Source organism: Apodemus sylvaticus, chromosome 11 (genome assembly GCF_947179515.1).
Source record: "Apodemus sylvaticus chromosome 11, mApoSyl1.1, whole genome shotgun sequence".
NCBI lineage: Eukaryota > Metazoa > Chordata > Mammalia > Rodentia > Muridae > Apodemus > Apodemus sylvaticus.
The window spans coordinates 92,273,666-92,295,598 of record NC_067482.1 but is presented as its reverse complement, the minus strand read 5'-3'; the positions used below and the strand labels follow the sequence as shown (position 1 = coordinate 92,295,598).

At 41.2% G+C, this 21,933-nt stretch overlaps 1 protein-coding gene across 1 annotated transcript in view; it reads right to left on the bottom strand.

Annotated features, from left to right (window-relative positions):
• Ppp3r1 (protein phosphatase 3 regulatory subunit B, alpha) overlaps nt 1-21,933 on the bottom strand; it is a 39,323-nt gene that overhangs the window by 11,705 nt on the left and 5,685 nt on the right. The window contains exon 2 of the mRNA XM_052198688.1: nt 7,384-7,423. Within this exon, the coding sequence (XP_052054648.1) occupies nt 7,384-7,423 (40 nt within the window). The remainder of the gene's footprint in view (nt 1-7,383; nt 7,424-21,933) is intronic.

The following is a 21,933-nucleotide window of genomic DNA, read 5'->3' as shown; positions in this document are numbered from 1 at the left end:
AGTTGACCTGCCTGGTTTGGATGCTGGGCATCAACTCCAGTCTTCCACAAGAACAATATGTGCTCTTAGCTGCTGAGCCATCTCTCCAGCACAAATAACAGGTCCCTGTCTTCTTTCTTTTTTAGGTAAGTTCTCTGTACATACCCTGAGCTGGCCTTGAACTCAAGAGAGCTAACTGCCTCTGCCTCCAAAATGCTAGGATGAAAGGCTGCATAAACCAGTTGTTCTACATCAGCACTGGGAATGCTTAAGAGCTCAGTCAACTGTCTAGGTCTACCTTTCAGTTTTATTTTTCACAAGCCTACTTGCCAGACACTTTATCTTTAAGTTTTGTTCTTGTCTATTTTCAATGTGGAATAACTCTTCCATGTTTGCAGCTCCGCCCCTGTACTCCATGGTCCATTGAACTCCATGAGCAGTTTTAAAGCTACATTCCTACAGCTAATAATGCGTCTTAAAATGTTGCCCCCCCCCAAACCTTCTCTTCGGTTGTTGCACAATGAAAGAAAGGTGCTGCCTTAAAGGAAGAAAGTTCTATTAGAAATAATGACTCCCACGCAGTGTAGTCCTGCTAATCCATAGGAACTGCAGAATGATTTTATTGGACAAATATTTAAATTATTTGCAAAATTTATTCTAATTACATAGAATTTTCATTGTTGCTATGATCTTAAATCTCTTGATTAGTGGCTAAATGAATGAATAGATCAGTATGATATTAATTTTCAAAATTAGCTGGAGCTTTAAGCCTAATTCTTCCATTAATTTTTCTAAGTGTAAAGCTGAAGTTCTGTCCTCATAAAATAATTAACAGGTACCAGGTACAGTGATCTCTGTGAGTCTGAGGCCAGCCTGGTCTGCATAGTGTGTTGCAGGCTAGCCAAGGTTATTAAAATCAAAATAAAACTTAATGGGCATCCTATGAAGCTGGACAGAACAGAGAAACCATATGCTATAGTAAGTGCTTGGTTAGTCTTTCTATGGGAATTCCTGGGAGACAAAAATCTTCTAAGAGAGCCTGAAGCAGGTGATGTCATCAATTAGAAAAGACAACACACCAAGGAGTCTCCTGACTTCTCCCTGTGTCCAAACAAAGCCTCAAACCTTGTGGGCTGCATTTCTACTCTAATTCCTTTATGATTACTTATATGTAAATCTTTTAAGACAGTGTGCTTACTTAACAATAGCAACAGACCTGGTCTTGGCTTTCCAGGAAACACAGGAGGCAGTCCATGCTTTGTAATAGCTGGTACTCCATTTACATTAGCCAAATGGTCACAATTCAAAGTTCTCTCCACTCTCAAAAGAATCCTCTTACTATTCAACATAATTTGGATTTTGAAAAAAAAAATCCAATTTCAAGATCAAGCCAGTTAAAAGTCCCAGCATGGGGTGGGGGCGAGACTCCTGAGGCCCCACCCCTAGCTGAAGCTGTTGATGGCTACTGGTACTGGTAGGTTCTCCATGGCCCTGTGATGAACCTACACCTACATACATATGGGTGTTACTAATGGACTTGGCAGAATAAAAATATTCATTTTAAAAGGAAGCTGTGAAGTTGGGAGTGAGATGTGTTAGGAAACACAGAAGGAGTTGGAGAAGTAATCAAGATATAAGATACTGTATGAAACTTGTAAGGAATTTAAAAAGCCAGGCACATAAGCCTTCTAAGAACTCTATTTGAGGAAATATCTCTACTTTAGATCTCAAAACACCATGGCATAAAAAAAAAAAAAAAAAAAAAAAAAACCTTGCTATGTTTTTTTTTAAAAAAAAGTATTAACAGATCCAACCAAGTGAATACACATTGTACTGATAGTAGAAATGTTAACATACAACAAATTCTTAGATGTAGTAGTCAATCTGTTCCAGCTCAAGTATTATCTATTCTTGAGACCACTATGAATGGTCTTGTAAATCTGACTAACTATCCAGTGCTGTGACCTGAAGCACACCCCTTAACTGCATAAACTCTGATAGGAGAAAGCAGAGGCACTCAAAATTCCAGCTGGCAAGCAGGCCTTAGGCATGTGCAGACTTCCCCAATGATGTCACCCTATTATCTAGTGAGTCTTTGGGTTGGCTTTTTATCCCAAGTATACCTAAACAACCATGTCTCCAGGGGCAACATGGTAAATTTATCAAAGCTGTCCCAGTGTTACACCACAGATGTTCCTGGGGGTGCTGGATCCTGGAATTCACTAAATACAATAAAGACATGCCAAAGCAAAGGCTTCGCATTCAAAAATAAGATATGCAGAAAATTACTTCAAATAAGAAATTTACAACCTAAGACACCATATCATTTTTAAAGCACTTTCTTGATTAAATGAATCTTCATGATAGGTCTAGAAAATTTATAAAAACAAAAAACGTGTATTTTGCCAATAAAATGCAAAGGCAACATTAAAAAGTAAGTCCTTTTGGAATCCTTCTTTCTGACTGTGAAATAAAGATGGCTTGGCAGGTAAAGACAAAAGCCTGGGTTCTGTCCCTGGAAGACGCACGGCAGGAGGAAACTGCCTCTGACTGTAGGCAGACAGGAATACCAGCGGAAGGTGCAGGCACACCCACACATGAAGTAAGGAAACACGTGGAAAGCCAACAAGACTTGTCTCTGTCCACAAAATCCACAAATACCCCAAGTCTGGCCTGCAGCTGCTAATCTGGTCACTAATGGTATCCGGATGAGTTTGGTGGGAAGGAATTCAAATGCCACTGCTACTGTTATTTGATTTATTCTGTAGCCAACTAAGCATTCACTTCTCCAAAGTGGAATCTAGTGTGATACTAAAACAGTAAGATTATCTCAAACTATTAACCCAAAATAAGTTACAATTTGGACAATAAATTTTCCTAAAACCGTCCATTCCATTTGAGGTTATAGTTATGAAGCATGATGACCAGAAGAAAAACTGGAACTAAAAAATTATTTCAAGGCCAGGTGGTGATGGTGGTGCAAGCCTTCAATCTCAGCACTCGGGAAACAGAGGCAGGCAGGATCTCTTTGTTGAAGCCATATCGAGTGAGCTCCAGGACAGCCAAGGCTATACAGAGAAAGCCTGTCTCAAAATAAACAAAAAATTCAAACACTCTAAACAGCAAACATGGATAAAAGCTTTGCTAGATACAGATCTATAGATAGCTATAGATATATTTATCTGACAGAAAATAAGTATCTAAAATGAAAAACTCAAAAAAACAAAATGCCAAATACAAATATCAAACCACTAATCAATAAGTGGGCAAATGAAAACAAGTTTCAAAAGATGAAGTGAAATTGTCTGTCTCCGTCACACACTCACACACACACACACACACACACACACACACACACACACACACACAAAACAAACTATTCAACACCCTTAGGTATGAGGGACTCCAACTCACACCAGTCAGAATGACTGTCATAAAAACAAATCAAGCCGGGTGTTGGTGGCGCACGCCTTTAATCCCAGTACTTGGGAGGCAGAGGCAGGTGGATTTCTGAGTTCCAGGCCAGCCTGGTCTACAGGACAGCCAGGGCTACACAGAGAAATCCTGTCTCAAAAAAACAACAACAAAAACAAAACAAAACCCAAATCAAATGCTGGCAACCACTTGGGGTGGGGGTGGGGCTCTTCTACACTGCTCATGGAGATGTCTATTAGTAAAGGCACTGTGGATACTAATGTGACCCAACTATGCCACCCAGCCACAGCCCCTTAGGACTCTTATGAAAAAACTCAATTACAATAGTAAGCAAAATAACTGAAACTGGGAATGAGAAAAGCAAGATAGACTGAGGGAGAGTTGAAAATAATAGGGGGGTATTATTTTCATTCTATGTTGGAATGAAATGGATGTCTGCAACCTGTCACTATCTACAAACAATGAGTATAATATACATCAATAAAAACAAATTTCTTACAGACCAGCAGTTTAATACTCTGCACAAAACAGAGTAACTATCAAATGTGCGGAAAAAAAGAAAGTTACTACCAATATATGAAAGATTAAAGTGGTATATTACAATATGGATAGTCAGCCGGGCAGTGGTGGCATACCCCTGTAATCCCAGCACTCTGGGGGGCAGAGGCAGGCGGATTTCTGAGTTTGAGGCCAGCCTGGTCTACAGAGTGAGTTCCAGGACAGTCAGGGCTACACAGAGAAACCCTGTCTCGGGGGAAAAAAAAAACCAACAACAACAACAACAACAACAACAAAAATCCCAACAAAACAACAACAACAAAAAACAACAAAAAAACCAAAAACAATATGGATACTCACAGACACTTTAGCTGTCTATTATCTTAGACATGAAGCCTTATTTTAAGACTCTTTAGGGCCTGAGAAATGGTTCAGTGAACTCCTGCTCTTGCAGAGTACCTAGCCAGATTCCAGTACCCACACCCAGGCAGCTAACTGCTTCTAACTCCAGATTCAGGGGACTAGCCTCTTCTGACCTCCCAAACACTTGCCCAGAGACCTAGGCATAAATGGAATTAAAAACAAAAATAAAATGGCCAGATTTTAGTTTTATATCATAAATTTAAAAAGTATTCACTTGGGCTTTCAGTACTTCTAGATTAAAATTCTTAGATACTTCAAAACTATCAAGTAATAGTCACATGGCTAAAACCCAGACATCACCAACACCTCATGAACTGGATACTAGTAGATGCCTGTGATTCCAGGACTCAGAATGTCAAAGCAGGAAGATCAGAAGCTGACGATTAATTCCAGTTTACAGAGAAGTTCAAGCCCAGCCTGACATCCTGTCTCAAATAAGCCAAGAATTACTAAGCTAGTTGTGGTGGCACATGCCTAGGAGCCAACTTGAGGCTGAACCGAAGGGAACTTAAGTTCCCAGCCAGTCCACAGAGCTGCAGTCAGTCTGGGCTACACAGCAGAGCAAGAGCACTAGCTGGCCCCAGAGCAGAAACAGCAGTACAAACAACTCAAACTGAAAGGAGGAGTTTTAAGACTCCAAACCCCATGCAATGACTCACTGCAAGGCCAAAGGGTTCAGAGCAAGCGACCCGGCCACAGTGAGTGGGCCAATGGGGCTGTTCCTGAGAACAGCATGACCCGGAACCTCGGAAGCTTCCAACTGCCTTAACCTACCAGACTCCACTCCAATTGCAAAGATCCACCCTTTCCTGATAAATGCCTTCTTACCTGAGACCTGACTTATTTCCAAGAAGACACCGCCACCTGGTCACCACCAGTCCTTAAAAGAAAATCGACTAAGACTTCATTTCTTTCTTTTGGTTCTCTGATTATCAAGTTCTTAGACTGTCCACATTCATGTTCTTCATTTCTGATGCTCAGCTGTTTGGAAATACCTACTTGGTGTTATTAAGGTTTTCTCTTAAACACTACTTTATATATGTGCCAAGAGAAACACATTATGTAGTGTCTGCGCTATACTGGGTCCTTACTCCTCATCTAGCCCAGACTAGACAGTCACTGCTCTATTCCCTATATATATACACGTTCCCCAAACTACTGTGCTATCTAGGGATCTACTACAGACAACTAAATCAAATGCGTTAGCTGACAGATCATAGTCTTATGAGACACAGTTTCATTACATAGTCTAGTATGACCTCCAACTCATAACAATCTTCTTTCACAGTGTCCAAAGCCTGGAATTACAGATGTATGCTACCAAAGGGAAAGGGGGTAGGGGAGAGGGAGAGAGAGAAGGAGGGAAGGCAGAAGGCATTAAACCTGTAAGAACATTTGTAAGCCACACTATGAAACTGCCTGTCCCAAAGTTAGGAAGCTACAAAGTGAATGTTAAGCTTCTGGGTCTAGAACTTTGCAACCACACAAACAACTCTAATTGTAAATTAGCATCCAGCCTTTTAAATATTAAGCTTCCATCTAACATACATATAAACTTAAGACCTGGACTGGCAAAAATGACTCTGAGGGTAAAGGGGCTTGAGGAGACCTGAATTCAACCCCTGGACCTCACATGGAGGTAAGAAAGAACAGACTCCACGGTCGTCTTCTTTCATGCATATGCCAAGGCACACGTGTCCACATAGGCACGTCATATACACAACACACACTATAATAAGACTAAAAGAGTCAGTCACGATGTGGTGGTGTGAATAAGAATGCCCCCATAGTCACATAGATTTGAATGGCACTTTTGAAAGGATTAGTAGGCATGGCTTTGTTTGAGGAAGTGTTATGAGGGGTGAAACCCAAGCCAGGCCGGAGGCTCTCTATTCCTGCTGCCGGGGATCTGGATGTAGAACACTCACCACACACCCTGCAGCATGTCCACTTGTGTGCCTCCCTGCTCCTGCCATGACTATGGACTGAACCTCTGAAACTGTAAGTCAGCCCCAAGTAAATGCCTTCTTGTCTAACAACAGTTGCTATGGTCATGGTGTCTCTTCACAGTGACAGGACACTGATTAGTGGATGCTTTTTATCCCAGCACTTTAGGAGCAAAGGAGAGCACATCTAAGTAAGTTTAAGACCAGCACATTCTACATTAAAAGTTCCAAGCTAGCCAGGGCTACACTGTAAGAATAGATCTCAGAAACAGACAAATAAGAGGCTGGAAAAAAAAACAAACAACAACAATAAACAAGCAAAACACACCAGTAAAGGTGCTTGCTACCACACCTAATAAACTACCTCAATCGTACCTTAATTGGATCCAAGGGACCTGTATAGTGCAAAGAAAAAAACCAATCCCTACAAACTGCCTACTAATCTAATCTCTACAATTATGCTGACACTGTGGCAAAAGTGTGAGGTCTCCACTCACCTATATGTATAGATAAGTAAAATGCAATTAAAATAAAAAGCTATCACAAGCTTATAAAGAAACATTTATAGTAGCTGAAAAAGTCTTTGACAACTGACTTTCACTCTAGAAATCTTCTGGTCTTCAGAGAGGCACCCTGTCCTATTCCATCAAGATCCAAAAATCTCAAATCTCAAATGGCAAAACACAACTTTCACACATCTGTTTCTCCTTCCCCTAGTCCAAGTGGCAGCTGACTGGGTTATGTGACAAGTTCTAGCCCACGAAACACAGCTTTCATGTTCTTGCAATTCCATTTCCCCAAAGATTTGGGGAATTCTGGGTACAGTTGTTAACATTTTACAACAAAGACATCCAGATCCACGGATCAACAAATAGAAAAAAACAGAACAAACAAAAATCATGTGGTATATATGTTAATAAAATAAACTTTTAACATATTCTCTACTCCAGTAACCAAAAGAGTGTGTTCTGTGCCTTCTCCATTTTAAATGTAGGCCGCATTTGATACAAACACAAATACGCATCACAGATATGTGTGCCCGCCGCCCCCCCCCCAGATTCATAAGCAAACCAAACGCTTGCTGCCATTATATTCAACTTACAGTGTGAGCACATTTCCAAAGGGTAACTCGCCTCATTTCCCTGGGGAAGGAAGAAAAAAAGAATCAATTAGTTAGGAGATACACCTAAATATCTTTAAAATATTGAGCAACTATTTTATCAGACAAAAAAGGCAAATGAGCCATGTTCAGAATTATAAACTATACTTACTTTTTAACTGGTAAGAAAACGTATCAAGTATTTGTAACACCATAAACACACTACACCCAAAATCTCACAAGCAGTGGGATTGTTTGTTTGATTTCTTTTTGAAACACAGTTTCAAAGCCCAGGCTTGAGCTCCCAGTGTAGGTAAGGTTGACTTTGAAGGTCTGAATCTCCTGTCTTAGCCCTGATTATAGATAGACTTATGTCAACACATCAGGCTAACTTATTTTGGTAAAAAGCTCTGAGTGAGAACATTCTGATCATTTCTGCTTAAAGTTTAATGAGACTGCAATATGCACTGTTAAGAAGAAAATCCTCATTACCAAGTATACTCATTCACTAAAACAGAACTTTCAAAATCCTGTAAGATGTTAATGGCCATTTTATCAAAAGCAATCTACAGATTCAGTATAATCCCCACCAAAATTTCAATATAGTTTTTTATAGACCTTGAGAAGTGCAATTTTCAATTTCATGTGGAAAACCAAAAACCTCAGGATAGCCAAAACAATCCTGAACCATGAAAGGACTTTGGAGGAATCAACATCCCTGGCCTCAAGCTGTACTGCAGAGCAATAGTGACAGAAAACTTCATGGTATTCGTAAAGAACTAAATCAGTGGAATCTAATCAAAGACCCAGAAATAAGCCTACACACCTATGGATACTATGGATACTTGATTTTTACAAAGAAGCCAAAATCATACAATGGAAAAAAGAAAGCATCTTCAACAAATGGTGATTGTCTAACTGTACGTCTATATGTTGAAGAATAAAAATAGATCCATATTTATCACACTGCACAAAACTCAAGTCCAAGTGGATCAAGGACCTCAACATAAGGAAAACTGGATACACTAAATCTCATAGAAAATGGGAAATAACAACCATCCAGTGGAAAAAAGAGCCTTTTCAACATATGGTGCTGGCTCAACAGGAGGTCAGCATGCAAAAGAATGAAAACTGATCCATCCTTGTCTCCTTGTACTAAGCTCAAGTCCAAGAGGATCAAGAACCTCCACATAAAGCCAGACCCACTGAAACTAATAGAAAAGAAACTGGGGAAGACCCTTGAGGACATGGGCACAGGGGAGAATTTCTTCAACAGAACACCAATAGCTTATGCTCTAAGATCAAGAATTGACAAATGGGACCTCATAAAACTACAGTTTTTGTAAGACAAAGGACATTGTCAAAAGGGCAAAACGGCAACCAACAAATTGGGAAAAGATCTTTACCAACACTACATCTGACAGAGCTTATCCAAGATATACAAAGAACTCAAGAAGGTAGACTCCAGAGAGCCAAATATCCCCCTTAAAAATGGGGTACAGAGCTAAACAAAGAATTTTCACCTGAGGATTATGGAATGGCTGAGAAGCACCTAAAGAAATGTTCAACATCCTTAGTCATCAGGGAAATGCAAATCAAAACAATCCTGAGATTTCACCTCATACCAGTCAGAATGGCTAAGATCAAAAACTCAGGAGAAAACAGGTGCTGGTGAGGATGTGGAGAAAGAGGAACACTGCTCCACTGCTGGAGGGCTTGCAAGCTGGTATTACCACTCTGGAAGTCAGTCTGGCAGTTCCTCAAACCGGGAATGATACTTCCAGAGGACCCCGCTATACCACTCCTGGGCATATACCCAGAGGATTCCCCAGCATGTAATAAGGATACATGCTCCACTATGTTCATAGCAGCCCTATTTATAATAGCCAGAAGCTGGAAAGAACCCAGATGTTCCTCAACGAAGGAATGGATACCGAAAATGTGGTATATATACACAATGGAGTACTATTCAGCCATTAGAAACAATGAATTCATGAAATTCTTAGACAAATGGATAGAACTGGAGAGCATCATCTTAAGCGAGGTAACCCAGTCTCAAAATGACACTCATGGTATGCACTCACTGATAAACGGGTATTAGCCCAGAAGCTTGGAATACCCAAGACACAATTCACATATCAAATGATGCCCAAGAAGAAGGAAGGAGTAGCCCCTGGTCCTGGAAAGGCTCAGTGCAGCAGTGTAGGGGAATAGCAGGACAGGGAAGTGGGAAGGGGTGGATTGGGGAACAGGGGGAGGGAAGAGGGCTTATGAGAATTTTGGGATCCAAGAAAGGGAAAAATCACTTGAAATGTAAATAAAGAATATATTGTTTGGAATGTAAATAAAGAATATTGAAAATAAAAATTAAAAAAAGAATATATTGAATAAAAAATAAAAATAAAAAAAAAGAAAAGAAAATGTGAAATACCCTGAAACATATTGGTCCAGGAGAAAACTTCCTGACCAGAACACCAATGGCTCAGGCTCTAAGATCAAAAATTGATAAATAGGATCTCATGAAACGGCAAAGCTTCTGTAAGGCAAAGGATACTGTCACTAGAACAAACCGGCAGCCTACAGATTGGGAAAGGATTTTCATTAACCCTCCATCAGACATAGGGCTAAGTTTATAAAGAACTCAAGAAGTTAGATACCAACAGTCCAAATAACCCAATTTAAAAAATGAGGTACATAGCTAACCAGAGAAATCTCAAATGGATGAGAAGCACTTAAAGAAATGTTCAATTTTCTAAGTTTATGATTCTTCCAATATGACTTGTTTGGTATTAAGGATTTTTCTGTTTTGTTGTGTTTTGTTTCATTCTTGAGATAGGGTCCTAGCTGGTCTGGAACACACAATAGTCCAGGTTGGCTTTGAACTCAGATATCCCCGTCTCTGCTGTCAAGTGCTGGGATTCAAGGTGTGCGTAACCACTACTCTTGGCACAGACTCAATAACACTGAGCTAGAATCACTTATCAATAACATCTAATCTGATGCCTAAACCACTTCAAACCTGGGCAACATTAGTTCTCAATCATTGGATTGGTCCGTCTCCCTTCCAATATGTACACATCATTCAGAACAAGTTTACAACATTACATTTTCCTATCCTAGGTCCAGGAATCAATGATTTACTCCAAGGAGATAGCTCCTTTTAGAAAGAGAACTACTTTTAAGTCCTTAATTTTACTCTGATTTATTCATACTTTAGGTTTTTATACTATGATTAATCCCTAGCACACCTGATTCTTCTTTCATGGTGTAACTGGGTTACATCTAGGTCTAACTTTTACCATGGAAGTGTATATCTGATTAAACTGAAGTACTAATAATCTATTTTTTTCTGCACAAAGACAAGAGTCCATCCACTATTATCCCTCCTTAGCATTTCAACTTGTAAGGAAAAAGGAAAGTGGTACACATATATGCAGTATAGCAGGTCTGATCAAAATATGTTCTTCTCAATACTGTCTCCCAAAACAGAACTTTGCGATTGTAAGTGTCTATGGGTGCATGGTTTGTGCGTCTCTGTCAGTGATTTATAAACAAACACCACCCTGACGCATGCTCAGTGGGCGGGGCTCCTGCCTGTGGTCAGTGCTCAGGAGGCCGAGGCAAGAGCATCACTTGCACCTGTTGTTTAGTCCGGCCTACAAAACATGGCTGAGACAGTTTTTCAAAACTGAAAAGAGCCAGGACAGTGACATACACTCACTGTTAATGCCAACAACACAGAAGCAGGTGTATCTCTGTAAGTCTATGTACACCCTGGTTTACATAGAGGTGTCAGGAAAGCTAGGGCTACACACAGGGACCTTGTCTCAAAACAATTACAATAAAGTAAAATCAAAACTAAAGTATCAATCAAAAAGAATAACATATGAAACTTAAAGTTTTGAAAAAAGAGAAATTTGTCAACTGCAAATCAACTAAATGGGAAAAAGAAAAAGGAGGTTGGGGGAGGGAGATGGGGGCTGTGGTTTAGGTCTATAATAATCCCAGCATACCCCCAACTGAGAGGCCAAGCCCGAAGATCAGGAGATCAAAGCCAGCCTCACCCACATATGGCTATTTCAAAACAAACAAAACAATAAAAACTCCTAATCCAACTGAGTATGGTTCAATGGTAGTTTTGAATCGTTTATCAAATCTGCTTTATTCTATATTTTCTTATTTTATTAATATGTCAGCTACTACTGGGATTTATATAATAGGATTACAATATAAGGAAAAAGTTTAAGTAGGAAGCGGTTAAGCGTAAAAACAGGGACAATAAATCCGATTTTCTTTTCACTGTGTATTCTCTATGACTCACACATCCTACAAGAACAGCACAAACTGACCATGATCCCTAATTGTCAACTATGCTGCTTGCTAGACAACAAGAAACGACCCACATTATCCACTCCCTCCTCCCTGTCAATTGTCTTTGGCTGGTTGGTTGGTTGGTTGGTTGGGTTGGTTTGGTTTTGGTTTTGTTGAGACAGTTTCTCTCCATGAGTAGCTAGCCCTGGCTCTCCGTGAGCTCAGAGATCAACTTGCCTCTGCCTCCCAAGTGCTGCCACATGCGTGCTAGGAATGACATCTAGTCCTCTGGAAAAGCAGCAGGAACCCTAACCACTAAGCATCTCTCTCCTGCCCTCACATACTTTCTTTACTAGCCATGCAAAATAAGATGGCGTCATTCTAGGCTCCTCCTCCTAGAGAATATTTTATATTAGTACAGTCCAAGCTCCTCAGTAGCAAACACTTGACTATTCTTATCAGTGAAATATGCTTTCATAAATATGAAGTCAAGCTTTATTCTGATGGAAAAATGTTGATTACCAAACCACTACGAATGAACTGTCGACAGCCCATTCACAGTGTGTCTTTCTTCTACATGACAACCATCAATCTGTGCAGCACATGACCTCAAAATTAAACAAACCCCCCAACAATAATAAAAATTAAAGGGGAAGAGTACTATATCCAAAATGGTAGTTTACAAAGCAACTGGTGTACTACCAGTAATTGCTGCACAAGACTTTAAATGTCAGGATTTAAGAATAGGATTCAAATGTATAAGCAACGTGTTCAATTTGTTAGATGCAGCAAAGCTTTTATATAAGAGAGTTCAGAGATACAACTTGCTGCCCCCCTCCCCCGCAACGATGATGTTCTTCCAAGAAAATCTTAAAAAGTCCTAAAATCCTTCAGATGTCCCAAATGTATTAATTTAATTACCTTTAAGTTAAAACTAAATGAAGACGTTTTAAAAGTAAAATAATGAGCTTATAGATGTAGAAAATACTCTTTGAAAATAATTATGGGTGGAAACATTTACTAGATGAAAAAAGTGAAATGCCATTTATGTTGCTGGACCTCACACTCCTGTCCTCACCTGCTCCTCAGGCTCCGTCAGAGAGGGAGGGGAACAAGGTAGAGCAGCAGGCACACAACGACAAAGCACACAACGACAAAGCACACGATAGAGACACAACGTGAACTAATTTTGAAGATAATAAAACCAAAATACCAATACTTCTAAGTAATATAAAGGGAAGAAACACAAATTTGTGTTCATAAAAACACAAACCCAATATCAATTGAACATCAAAACCAAATAAATCAGTTGTTCTCAACCTGTGGGTTCCCAACTACTTTGGAGGCCAAACAACCCTTTCATAGAGGTTGCCTAAGATCAATAGAAAACACAGATATTTAAACTACAATCCATAACAGTAGCTAAGTTACATTTATGAGTAGCAACAATAATAATTTTATAGTTGTGAGGGTCATCACAATATGAGATCTGTATTAAAGGGTTACAACATATTAGTGAGCTGGAGAACCACTGAAATAAAGAGAACAAAACCAGAAAGCCACAGATCCACTTGCCTGAAGAACACAGATGCAAATACTCTCAAAAGATATTTGCAAACTGAATTTAGGAACACATTAAGATGATCATATATCATGACCAAGTGGATACATGCAAATTTAAATATATATATATATTACATTTACAAATAAAGTTAGAACAGCTAGCATGAAATCATCCCAATGGATGCAGAAAAGGTCACTTGACAGAGTTCAACAAACTCATGACAAAAGTCCTAGAGACATTAAGAGTAGAAGGAACACAACTCACAATAATGAAGAACCTACAGAACAAGCCAGTAACCAATACCATGCTAAACGGAGTAGAGTTAAGAGCATGGCCCCTCTCTTCCCTTATACAATAAAGTGCCCCAAATCTTAACTATAACAACATGGAGGAGAAAGATATAAAAGGGAAAATAACAGAAGCAATCAAAACAACCCTATTGGTTTGTAGACAAAGCAATTCTGTTTAATAGACCCTACAGAGTGAACAAAAAACTGTGACTAAACACTTTCAATAAACTTGCAAAATGTAAAATCAATTTATTAAAGTCAGCAAGCGGCCTTCAAATATACAATAAACTCACTGGGAAAGAAGTTAGGAAATAGATACATTTCATAATAGTTTGCCCCCCCCAAATAAAGTACACAGGAATAAACATAACCAAGGAAGAGAAAGACTTCTGCAATGAAAACTCCAACACACTGAAAAAGGAAACCAAGACACTAGATGGCAGAATGCACTTGTTTGCTCCTGGACGACAGTCGGTAATGTAAACGGCCATAGGAACAAAGGTGATCCTATTACAAAGCAATGCCCATCAAAATGCCAACGCCATTCTTCAGAGAACTAGGAGAAGAACATCCAAGAACTCACATGGAACCATGAGTAGCCAAAACAATGCCAAGAGAGTATCACCTCACCCCCCTCAACTCCGTTAAGAAACCTAACAACAAATGCAGTGACGGATGTGAACCCTTGTTCACTACTGGTAGGGCACAAACCCGTACAATATTATGGACATCAATAGGAAGGCATCTCAAAAACTATCATATGACCCAGAAAACCACTCCTGGTTCTCCTAAACTATCATAGATATGCTTGTACATTCATGGTCCTTGGTGCTAGGTTCTTAATAGCAATGAAATGGGCCAGGTTAGAAGTATCCTACACAGATCAATGGATAATAAGAATGCAATACACATGTGTATATTTATATTTAATATATTAAGAGCTCAAGAAAATTTCAGGAAAATGGAGGATCAGAAAAGTGTTTATCCATTAGCAGTCCTCTAAACGCCTTTCATGCCACCCTTGGGAAGCAATGATTTGCCTCCTGGCTCTAGACACACACAGGCTACGACATATAAATGAAAAAATACACAGTAAGTAATGGCTTTTACTCATCATAGTATATCCAAGGTTAGCTCAAAATGGCTACATGAAACAAACACAATATCCAACCATGGCTCACCTTTGTAATCCCAGAATTTGGGAGCTGAGTCAGGATGATCACCAACATAAGGCCAGCCTCAGCTATACAGTAAAAGAATCGGTATGTGTGGTGGTTTGAATATACTTGGCCCAGGGAGTGGCACTATTAGGAGATGTGGCCTTGTTGGAGGAAGGGTGGCTTTAAGACCCTTATCCTAGCTGCCATGGAGCCAGTATTCTGCTAGCAGCCTTCAGATGAAGGTGTAGAACTCTCAGCTCCTGCGGCGCCATGCCTGCCTGGGCACTGCCATGTTCCCACCTTGATGGATAATGGACTGAACCTCTGAACTTGTTGTAAGCTAGCCACAATTAGAGGTTGCTTTGGTCATGATGTCCGTTCAGAGCAGTAAAACCCTAAGACAGTTATGCGTCTTTTTAATGCTTAGTAATACTTCATTATATGACTGTATCACATCGTATTTACCCACTCATCTGTAAAAATAAGACATCTGGACTGTTTTCATTTCTTGCTTACGCTGAATAATGTTACTGAATAATGGTATTAGAACATTCATGAACAATTTCTTCTTTATTATTCTTAGAGAGAGGAGAGAAGGCCTGACCAATGAATACAGAGGCATATCCAATAAGAAAACTGTTCAACAAATAAAAAAAAAATACTGATTCTTTTTGGTTTTCTGAGAGAGTCTTGACCAAGCTGTCCTCAAATTCACAAACCTGTCCAGCCTCTGAAGTGCTTAAATCATTACAGACATGAACCTCCATGCCCATCATTCTGATCCATATAACATAATTCACCATAAGAATGCTTTCCTAAAGCCCGTTGCAGAGGAACAAAAGAATAACACATGTAAACTGGAAATCACAGACCGCATAGTGATTGTATGTAGCAGCTGATGAGCTGCTTCCCAAACAATTATAACATTTACACTTCCAAACCCAAATCTTCACATGCTAGTCGTGCTGGTGTTTTTGATTCAGGTTTGAAGGATGAGGGTGAGCACAGGGGGATGGACAGCACTACGCCAGGGGAGGCTGAAACACAGCAAGCCGCTGAAAGGCAGGTGCAGTTTCCACTGTACGCCTAGAGTCATCGTGAGCGCCACTTAGATCATCAGATCACGTAGGCTGAGGATGTCTCTGTGGGCTGCTCCAGAGTGAGGACTGAAGTTCAGACCCCTAACAGCCACGGACCTAGTGGGCAGAGCAGCGAGCCTGCAAGCCCAGCGCTTATACGGCAGGGACAGGAAATTCCTGGATAACGCTGGCTAGCTAGACTAGCTATCTAGCCCAGTAGGGAGGCACTATGCTCAGTGGAGAGACCCCGGGCCTCAACATCTAAGGCTCAGAGCAATCCAGGCAAAGACTTAGTGTCAACCTCTGGCCTCCACAAGTGCACAGATACCCTCACGGCTCCTCCCGCACACAAACTGTGAACTGCTAATGTTGACTATTAACTTGACAGGGCCTGGATCACCTAGGAGACATGCCTTTGGTGAGCAATGTGAAGATTTCCCTTGGTTATATGAAATGAGTGAGGAAGGCCTCCTAAAGGTGTGGGCTATCTCTTCCTCCGCTGAGGTACCAGACGGTGTGAAAGGAAAAGCTGACCACGCTCAAGCACCATCCCTCTCTCCTGAGCAGACGCTGGTGCCTTGTCTTCTAGAAAGATGGACTCTACCTGGGAGCCAAGAATAACCCAGTCTCCCTTATGATGCTTCTGTTGAGGAATTTTATCAGGAACACCTGAAACTGAGTGAGGCTACAGACAGAGTGAAGTGTTTCTTCAGCACTTAAGGGATTACTTGACTTTATACACTGCATGAGTAACGTGAATGGAATCAATGTAGCAAAATTCACCAACTGCTACATGTGCAGTTCAAACTGAGCAAGCAGGGGCAGCCTGAGCCTCAGCGCAGCGCCTCCGGGAGGCAGATCTACTGCGGCAGTTCCCTTCTTCCCTAGTACTTTCCTTCCAGTACACTGACTCCTGAATGCTATGAGCTTCCCTAGCACTGTCCTCTCTTTTTCTTCCATCTTTGTATTTGGCAACACTTGCTCTATAAGTAAATGAGTATTACAGGTTTGTTCAACGAAATCAAAGATTTAGAATTATACTTAATTTGTCAGTTGTTCTGAGATTGTGTAGAAAATGCAAGAACAGCTTAAATGAAAAGTAATCACTATTCATATTTTGAGTTTCCTAAAAACTGAAAGAAGTTTACTAGTTATAAACAAAAATAACACCCTATTCAAATGCATAATAACCGTTAAGCAAAACCCTTCTCTAACTTTCAGAATCAACATCACTTTCCCAGTGTGCCTGACAAACACCCTGAAGACTGTGGGGCATTTCCAACAGGAGCCACATTAGCTGGCCTAACCAGAGACAATTTGCTCCCCTGCGTCTCCGCTTTACATGGGAAGAAAATATTACATGGGACTGGATTTATAAAAATGCCCTTTGCCCTAGAAGAACCAGAACTCAGGCAAGGCAGAACACACTGTAACACAGGATCGGCTACAGAGAAAGTTACAAACTGCTGGTCAGTAACTGTCTGGGTGGAACTGAGTAGTTTTCATAAACTGTCATTGGCACAGATTCTGCCGAAGAGGAAGGCAAACCACACTGGGAAAACAGTACAAACAAAGCACCAAAGGTGAAAAGGGATGAGGTGTCTGAGACACTGACCTGGTTAAAGATCAGACTGTCAAGAAATGAAGGGTCAGAGCATACACTCTATACAAGGAGTCTGAAGAACAGAGAAAGACACCAGCCTCCTTTTCAGCACAACCGGGGCAGCGTGAAGAACAGTGAAGAAACTTAAGCATTGGCTTCAGGACAGCATAAGGCCAACTGTGACAGAGACGATGGATAAAAGATTTAATAGCAGATCTAGATTATAGGATAGTTGTTGTTATGACATATACTCCTCCCCTCCCCCTCCCCCAGCCCTAAAGCCGTCATGGTCTTACAACTATACATTAGAAATAGCACAGCCTAGCTGAGGGTGCCGCTCAGTCCGGGCGCCCGCCTAGCGTGTGTGGCAGCAGCACCTGGGGAGCTAGGGGGCCTGGCCTTAAGGAAAGCAGACACTCAAAATCTATCATTCTACTGCTGAAGTACTAATAAGAACGCAAATCCTAGCAGTTACGGTTGTGCTGGACAATCAATCCGATAGATAGATAGCTTTGTGAAGGCACACATAAATAAGTGAAGGGTGTGAAGGATCGCTGAAGCGAAGAGTGGAAACACACAGTACATCTGCAGTATCTAAGGGCACTGTGAGATAAATTCTTCTCACAAAAGCTGAGTCACAAGGAAGAAAGCAGACTAAACAGTTCACTGTGTTCTTCTGTACTGGACGCGGTAGCACATTCTCTTGTAGTTTGCTGTTTTCAGGTATATCAGCCTACTCTGGATTCAGCTGTCATTATTAATGGGGGAAAAAATTACTGCACTGACAATGTCATTCATTTCCTTGTACTAAGCCAATCTGGGTTCCAGCAATAAGTACGGTCTCAATGGCACATCATGACTGAGTGCCTAACAGCTTAGGAAGTAACGACCTGGAGAAAAAGTCTTGACCAGACCACTCTACCGTAAGAGTGAGCATCTCTAACAACCACCACAGAAAATAATTCTCGAGTCTTTATGTTAAAGACTTGGTTTTGTTTTTTTATATTTGGGACTTAAAAATGGCAAAGTGACACAAAAGAATTTTGGGCTAAACAACAGATGAAAATCTAGAAACAAATACTGATGATGGTGGTCAGGGTGGTAGAACAGCAGCCAGAAAAAACCAGTCACAGGAGCCAGGAGGACAGAACTCTTAAGAAGAGGCAAATACATGAGATGGCTGCCTGCTAGATTTCCAGACAATGTATACTGACGCTACCAGAAGTGGGGTTCTTCCTATTTTAGGTAAAGTCTAGCCTGCTTATGACATTTATTCAGGATCACATTAAAACAACAAAAAAGCCAGAGCTAGAATCCAAATTCGTCTCTTTCCCAACTGCCACCCCATGCTAGTATTTAGAGTGCTGCTATCACAGATGCATGGCCACTTTAGACCAGCATCACCCAAGAGAAACTTCTTCAGTATAGAACACAATACTATACTTTGATTTTCCTTCCTAAACCTGGTTGAAACTGTCACTGCAGTATTACATGGACCTTAAAAAGACCTTAGATAAGAAGCCTGACTTCAGGAATAGATTAACCTCATTACTTTAGGTGGAGGCTCAGGAAAGCTAACACTTCTCAGTGATTAAGAGGTCCTAACCAGAATGCTGGTAGAAATATGCAAAGCTAGGCTGGAGAGAAGGCTGGCCATGCTTAATAACACACACCCATGGTCAGTTCCCAGCAGCCATGTCAGCTGAGGCTGTCTTCTGGCCTTACAATAAAAAATATAAGCCTTAAAAAAGAAAACACACACCCAGTTAAATCCCTTCTGGTGCGGTCTGAAAGACAAATGAAGAGGCACCAGAAACCAGAGCAAACAGCCCTCCGAGTTACAAAGGGCGCATGAATGTGCTAGGATGTCGTGGAGTTTGGACAGAACTGAAATGAAATAAACTAGGGCATCTGGAAGAAATCTCGAAGCCACAAAGCTTGAAATGGGGGTCTGTTCTGTAAATCCCACCGCTGCGTTTCAGAAGAGAGTAACTCAATGTCAAGGCTCAGAATGTCAAGAACCGGCCTTGGAATGACTGACCTGCTCAGCTGCGTGTCTACCTGGTTCTAGCAAGACGCAGATTTGGACTGTGATGCTAACCAGGTAGACCTCTAGGACTGGAAGGGTGAGTCTGCGGGGAGGGGAGCAGAATGCTAGGGTGCAAACAGCCTCTTGAGAAGGTTCTTGTGTTGAAACTTAACCAGCAAATTAGCTATGTCTATAACACTTCAACGTATAGCCTGTCATGAGAAGTCATGAGCGCAGGACCCCTGTACCGGGGCTGGTGGCTTTAAAGGAGGAGCAGGCCTCAGCCTCCACACTCGACTCCCTCCCTCTTGAGAAGCCGGCACAGCAAGAACTGTAGCAGGCTTTTCTTCATAAAACTAGGCCACACACTGTGCTACTGAGCTCCTGGAACCCACCGCTGCAGCAACGCAGGAGCTGAAATCAGAGTCTAAGTTTAATTGGAATTCAACCACATTATAGCTGCCACTTCTGATTTAGACTTCACAGAGAGGCAGTGGGTTGAAAAAAATAAGAAAATGAGCTAAGTGAGACAAGCAGCAGGAAAGGGGTAAAAGCAGAGCTGTGGCCAGCTACTGTACACCAGTGTCTGACACCTTCACTCTGAACTGGAGGGTACATTTCTACTCTTGTTATAAAAGAAAAATTACAAGCACACATAAAATTTACATATCCCCTATCAGTGCTATAAGTAAGTTTTCACTACATCCTTTTTTTTTTTGAGAGAGAGAGAGAGAAGCTCTCTAAATAGCTCTCTGTCTCTGGCCTTGAAGTCAGAGATTTGCTTGCCTCTCCTTTATGAGTACTGATTAAAGGTGCATCAACATACCCAGTTTTTAATTTTTAATTAGTGATTGTGTTGCAAAAAAAAAACCCAACAGAATAAATAAACAAAATCAAAAAACAAAACAAGAAACCACAAAACAAACAAACACCACAGGAAGCTCTGTCCCTCTGAGAGGCTGTGAGCAGTTCAGAGTGACTAGGGCAAAGAAAACCATATTCCTCAAGCCTGTGCATGAATCAGACACACATTCCACCTACCCAGTCACCAAACCAGGGTCCACCACTCCTCTCCAGCACTGCAACAAGCCCCCTGTCCCTCCCCTCTTCCTAAATATACACACCTAGTCCTTGGTCTCCACCTGCACCACTAGGGTAGTCCTTCAGGTTCTCACCTATGCTGACTAGTTAGTTCTATGACAATCTGACACAAGCTGGAATCATCATGGCCGAGGGAACCTCACACGAGGAGACTGTCTCCAAGAGACGAGGCTGTTGGCAAGCAAGACTGCAGGACATTCAGATGTGGGAGGGCAGAGTCCATTTCGAGCATCGCCACTTCTGGGCAGGAGGTCGTGGGTGCTGCAGCCAGCCGTGAGGAGCAATCGGTAAGCAGCACACTCCAAGGCCTCTTATCGGCTCTGCCCCAGGTCTGCCCAGCTTGAGTTCCTGTCCTGACTTCCCTCACAGTACAGTGAAGTAGGAGTATAATCAAAATAAAGCCTTTCCCTCAGTTGGTTTGTGTCATGATGTTCCATCACAACTGTAGTGACCCTAACCAAGGCACTTCTCAAATGAATTACTGCAATTACTTTTATGTCACTTTATATGTATTACTTATTTTGGTTGCATGAAGAATCTTTTAATACTTGTTCATGTGTTTCTCTCATCTTAGCCCAACAGTCTTTCCCTTCTTGCTGATCCCTTCCTCTCCCCAGCTGTCTCCCTTCTACTTTCAGGGCACAGATAGGTGCAGTCATTTAAACCAGTGTTTCTCAAGCCATAGGTCGTGACCCTTTGGGGTCACATGATCCTTTCACGGGGGTCAAATATTAGGTATCCTGCACATCAGATAGTTTTCTATGATTCATAACAGTGCCAAAATTATAGTCATAATGTACCATTTTATGGCTGGGGTCATTACAACATTCAAGGGTCACAGAAGGAAGTCTGAAAATCACTGATTTAAATCTTTGTTCCACCTACGAAAGATACTTGTCTAAATCTAGCTGTTAGTGTAACACCACAAGCTCCAATTCTATCCACTTCCCTACAAATTATGATTCCATTCTCCTTTACTAGTGAATAAAACTTCATTGTGTATATATAAAATGTGCACAGCACATTTCGTTCCTCATCCAAGGGCTGCTGATCCCACAGGTTAGCACCACCTCATATCCACTACGATGAAAAATGCTGCAACAAACGTACCTAAGAATCTTTACAGCGGGCTGCCACAGATTCTTTTATGTGTGCGCTCGAGTGTGCGTCATATGACAATTGTTTCTCTTCATGTTACCTGTGTGTGTGTGTGTGTGTGTGTGTGTGTGTGTGTGTGCATGCCACCGTGCACATGTGCAGGTCAGAGGACAATGCTGAGGAGCTGGCTCTCCTTCCTCCGAAATGGAACTCAGGCTTCAGGCTTGCACCTTGAGGCAGCACACACCATTACTCACTGGGCACTGCTACTCTTCTGAGGACCTCCAGGTTGACTCGCAAAGTGGTGGCTTCACTTTT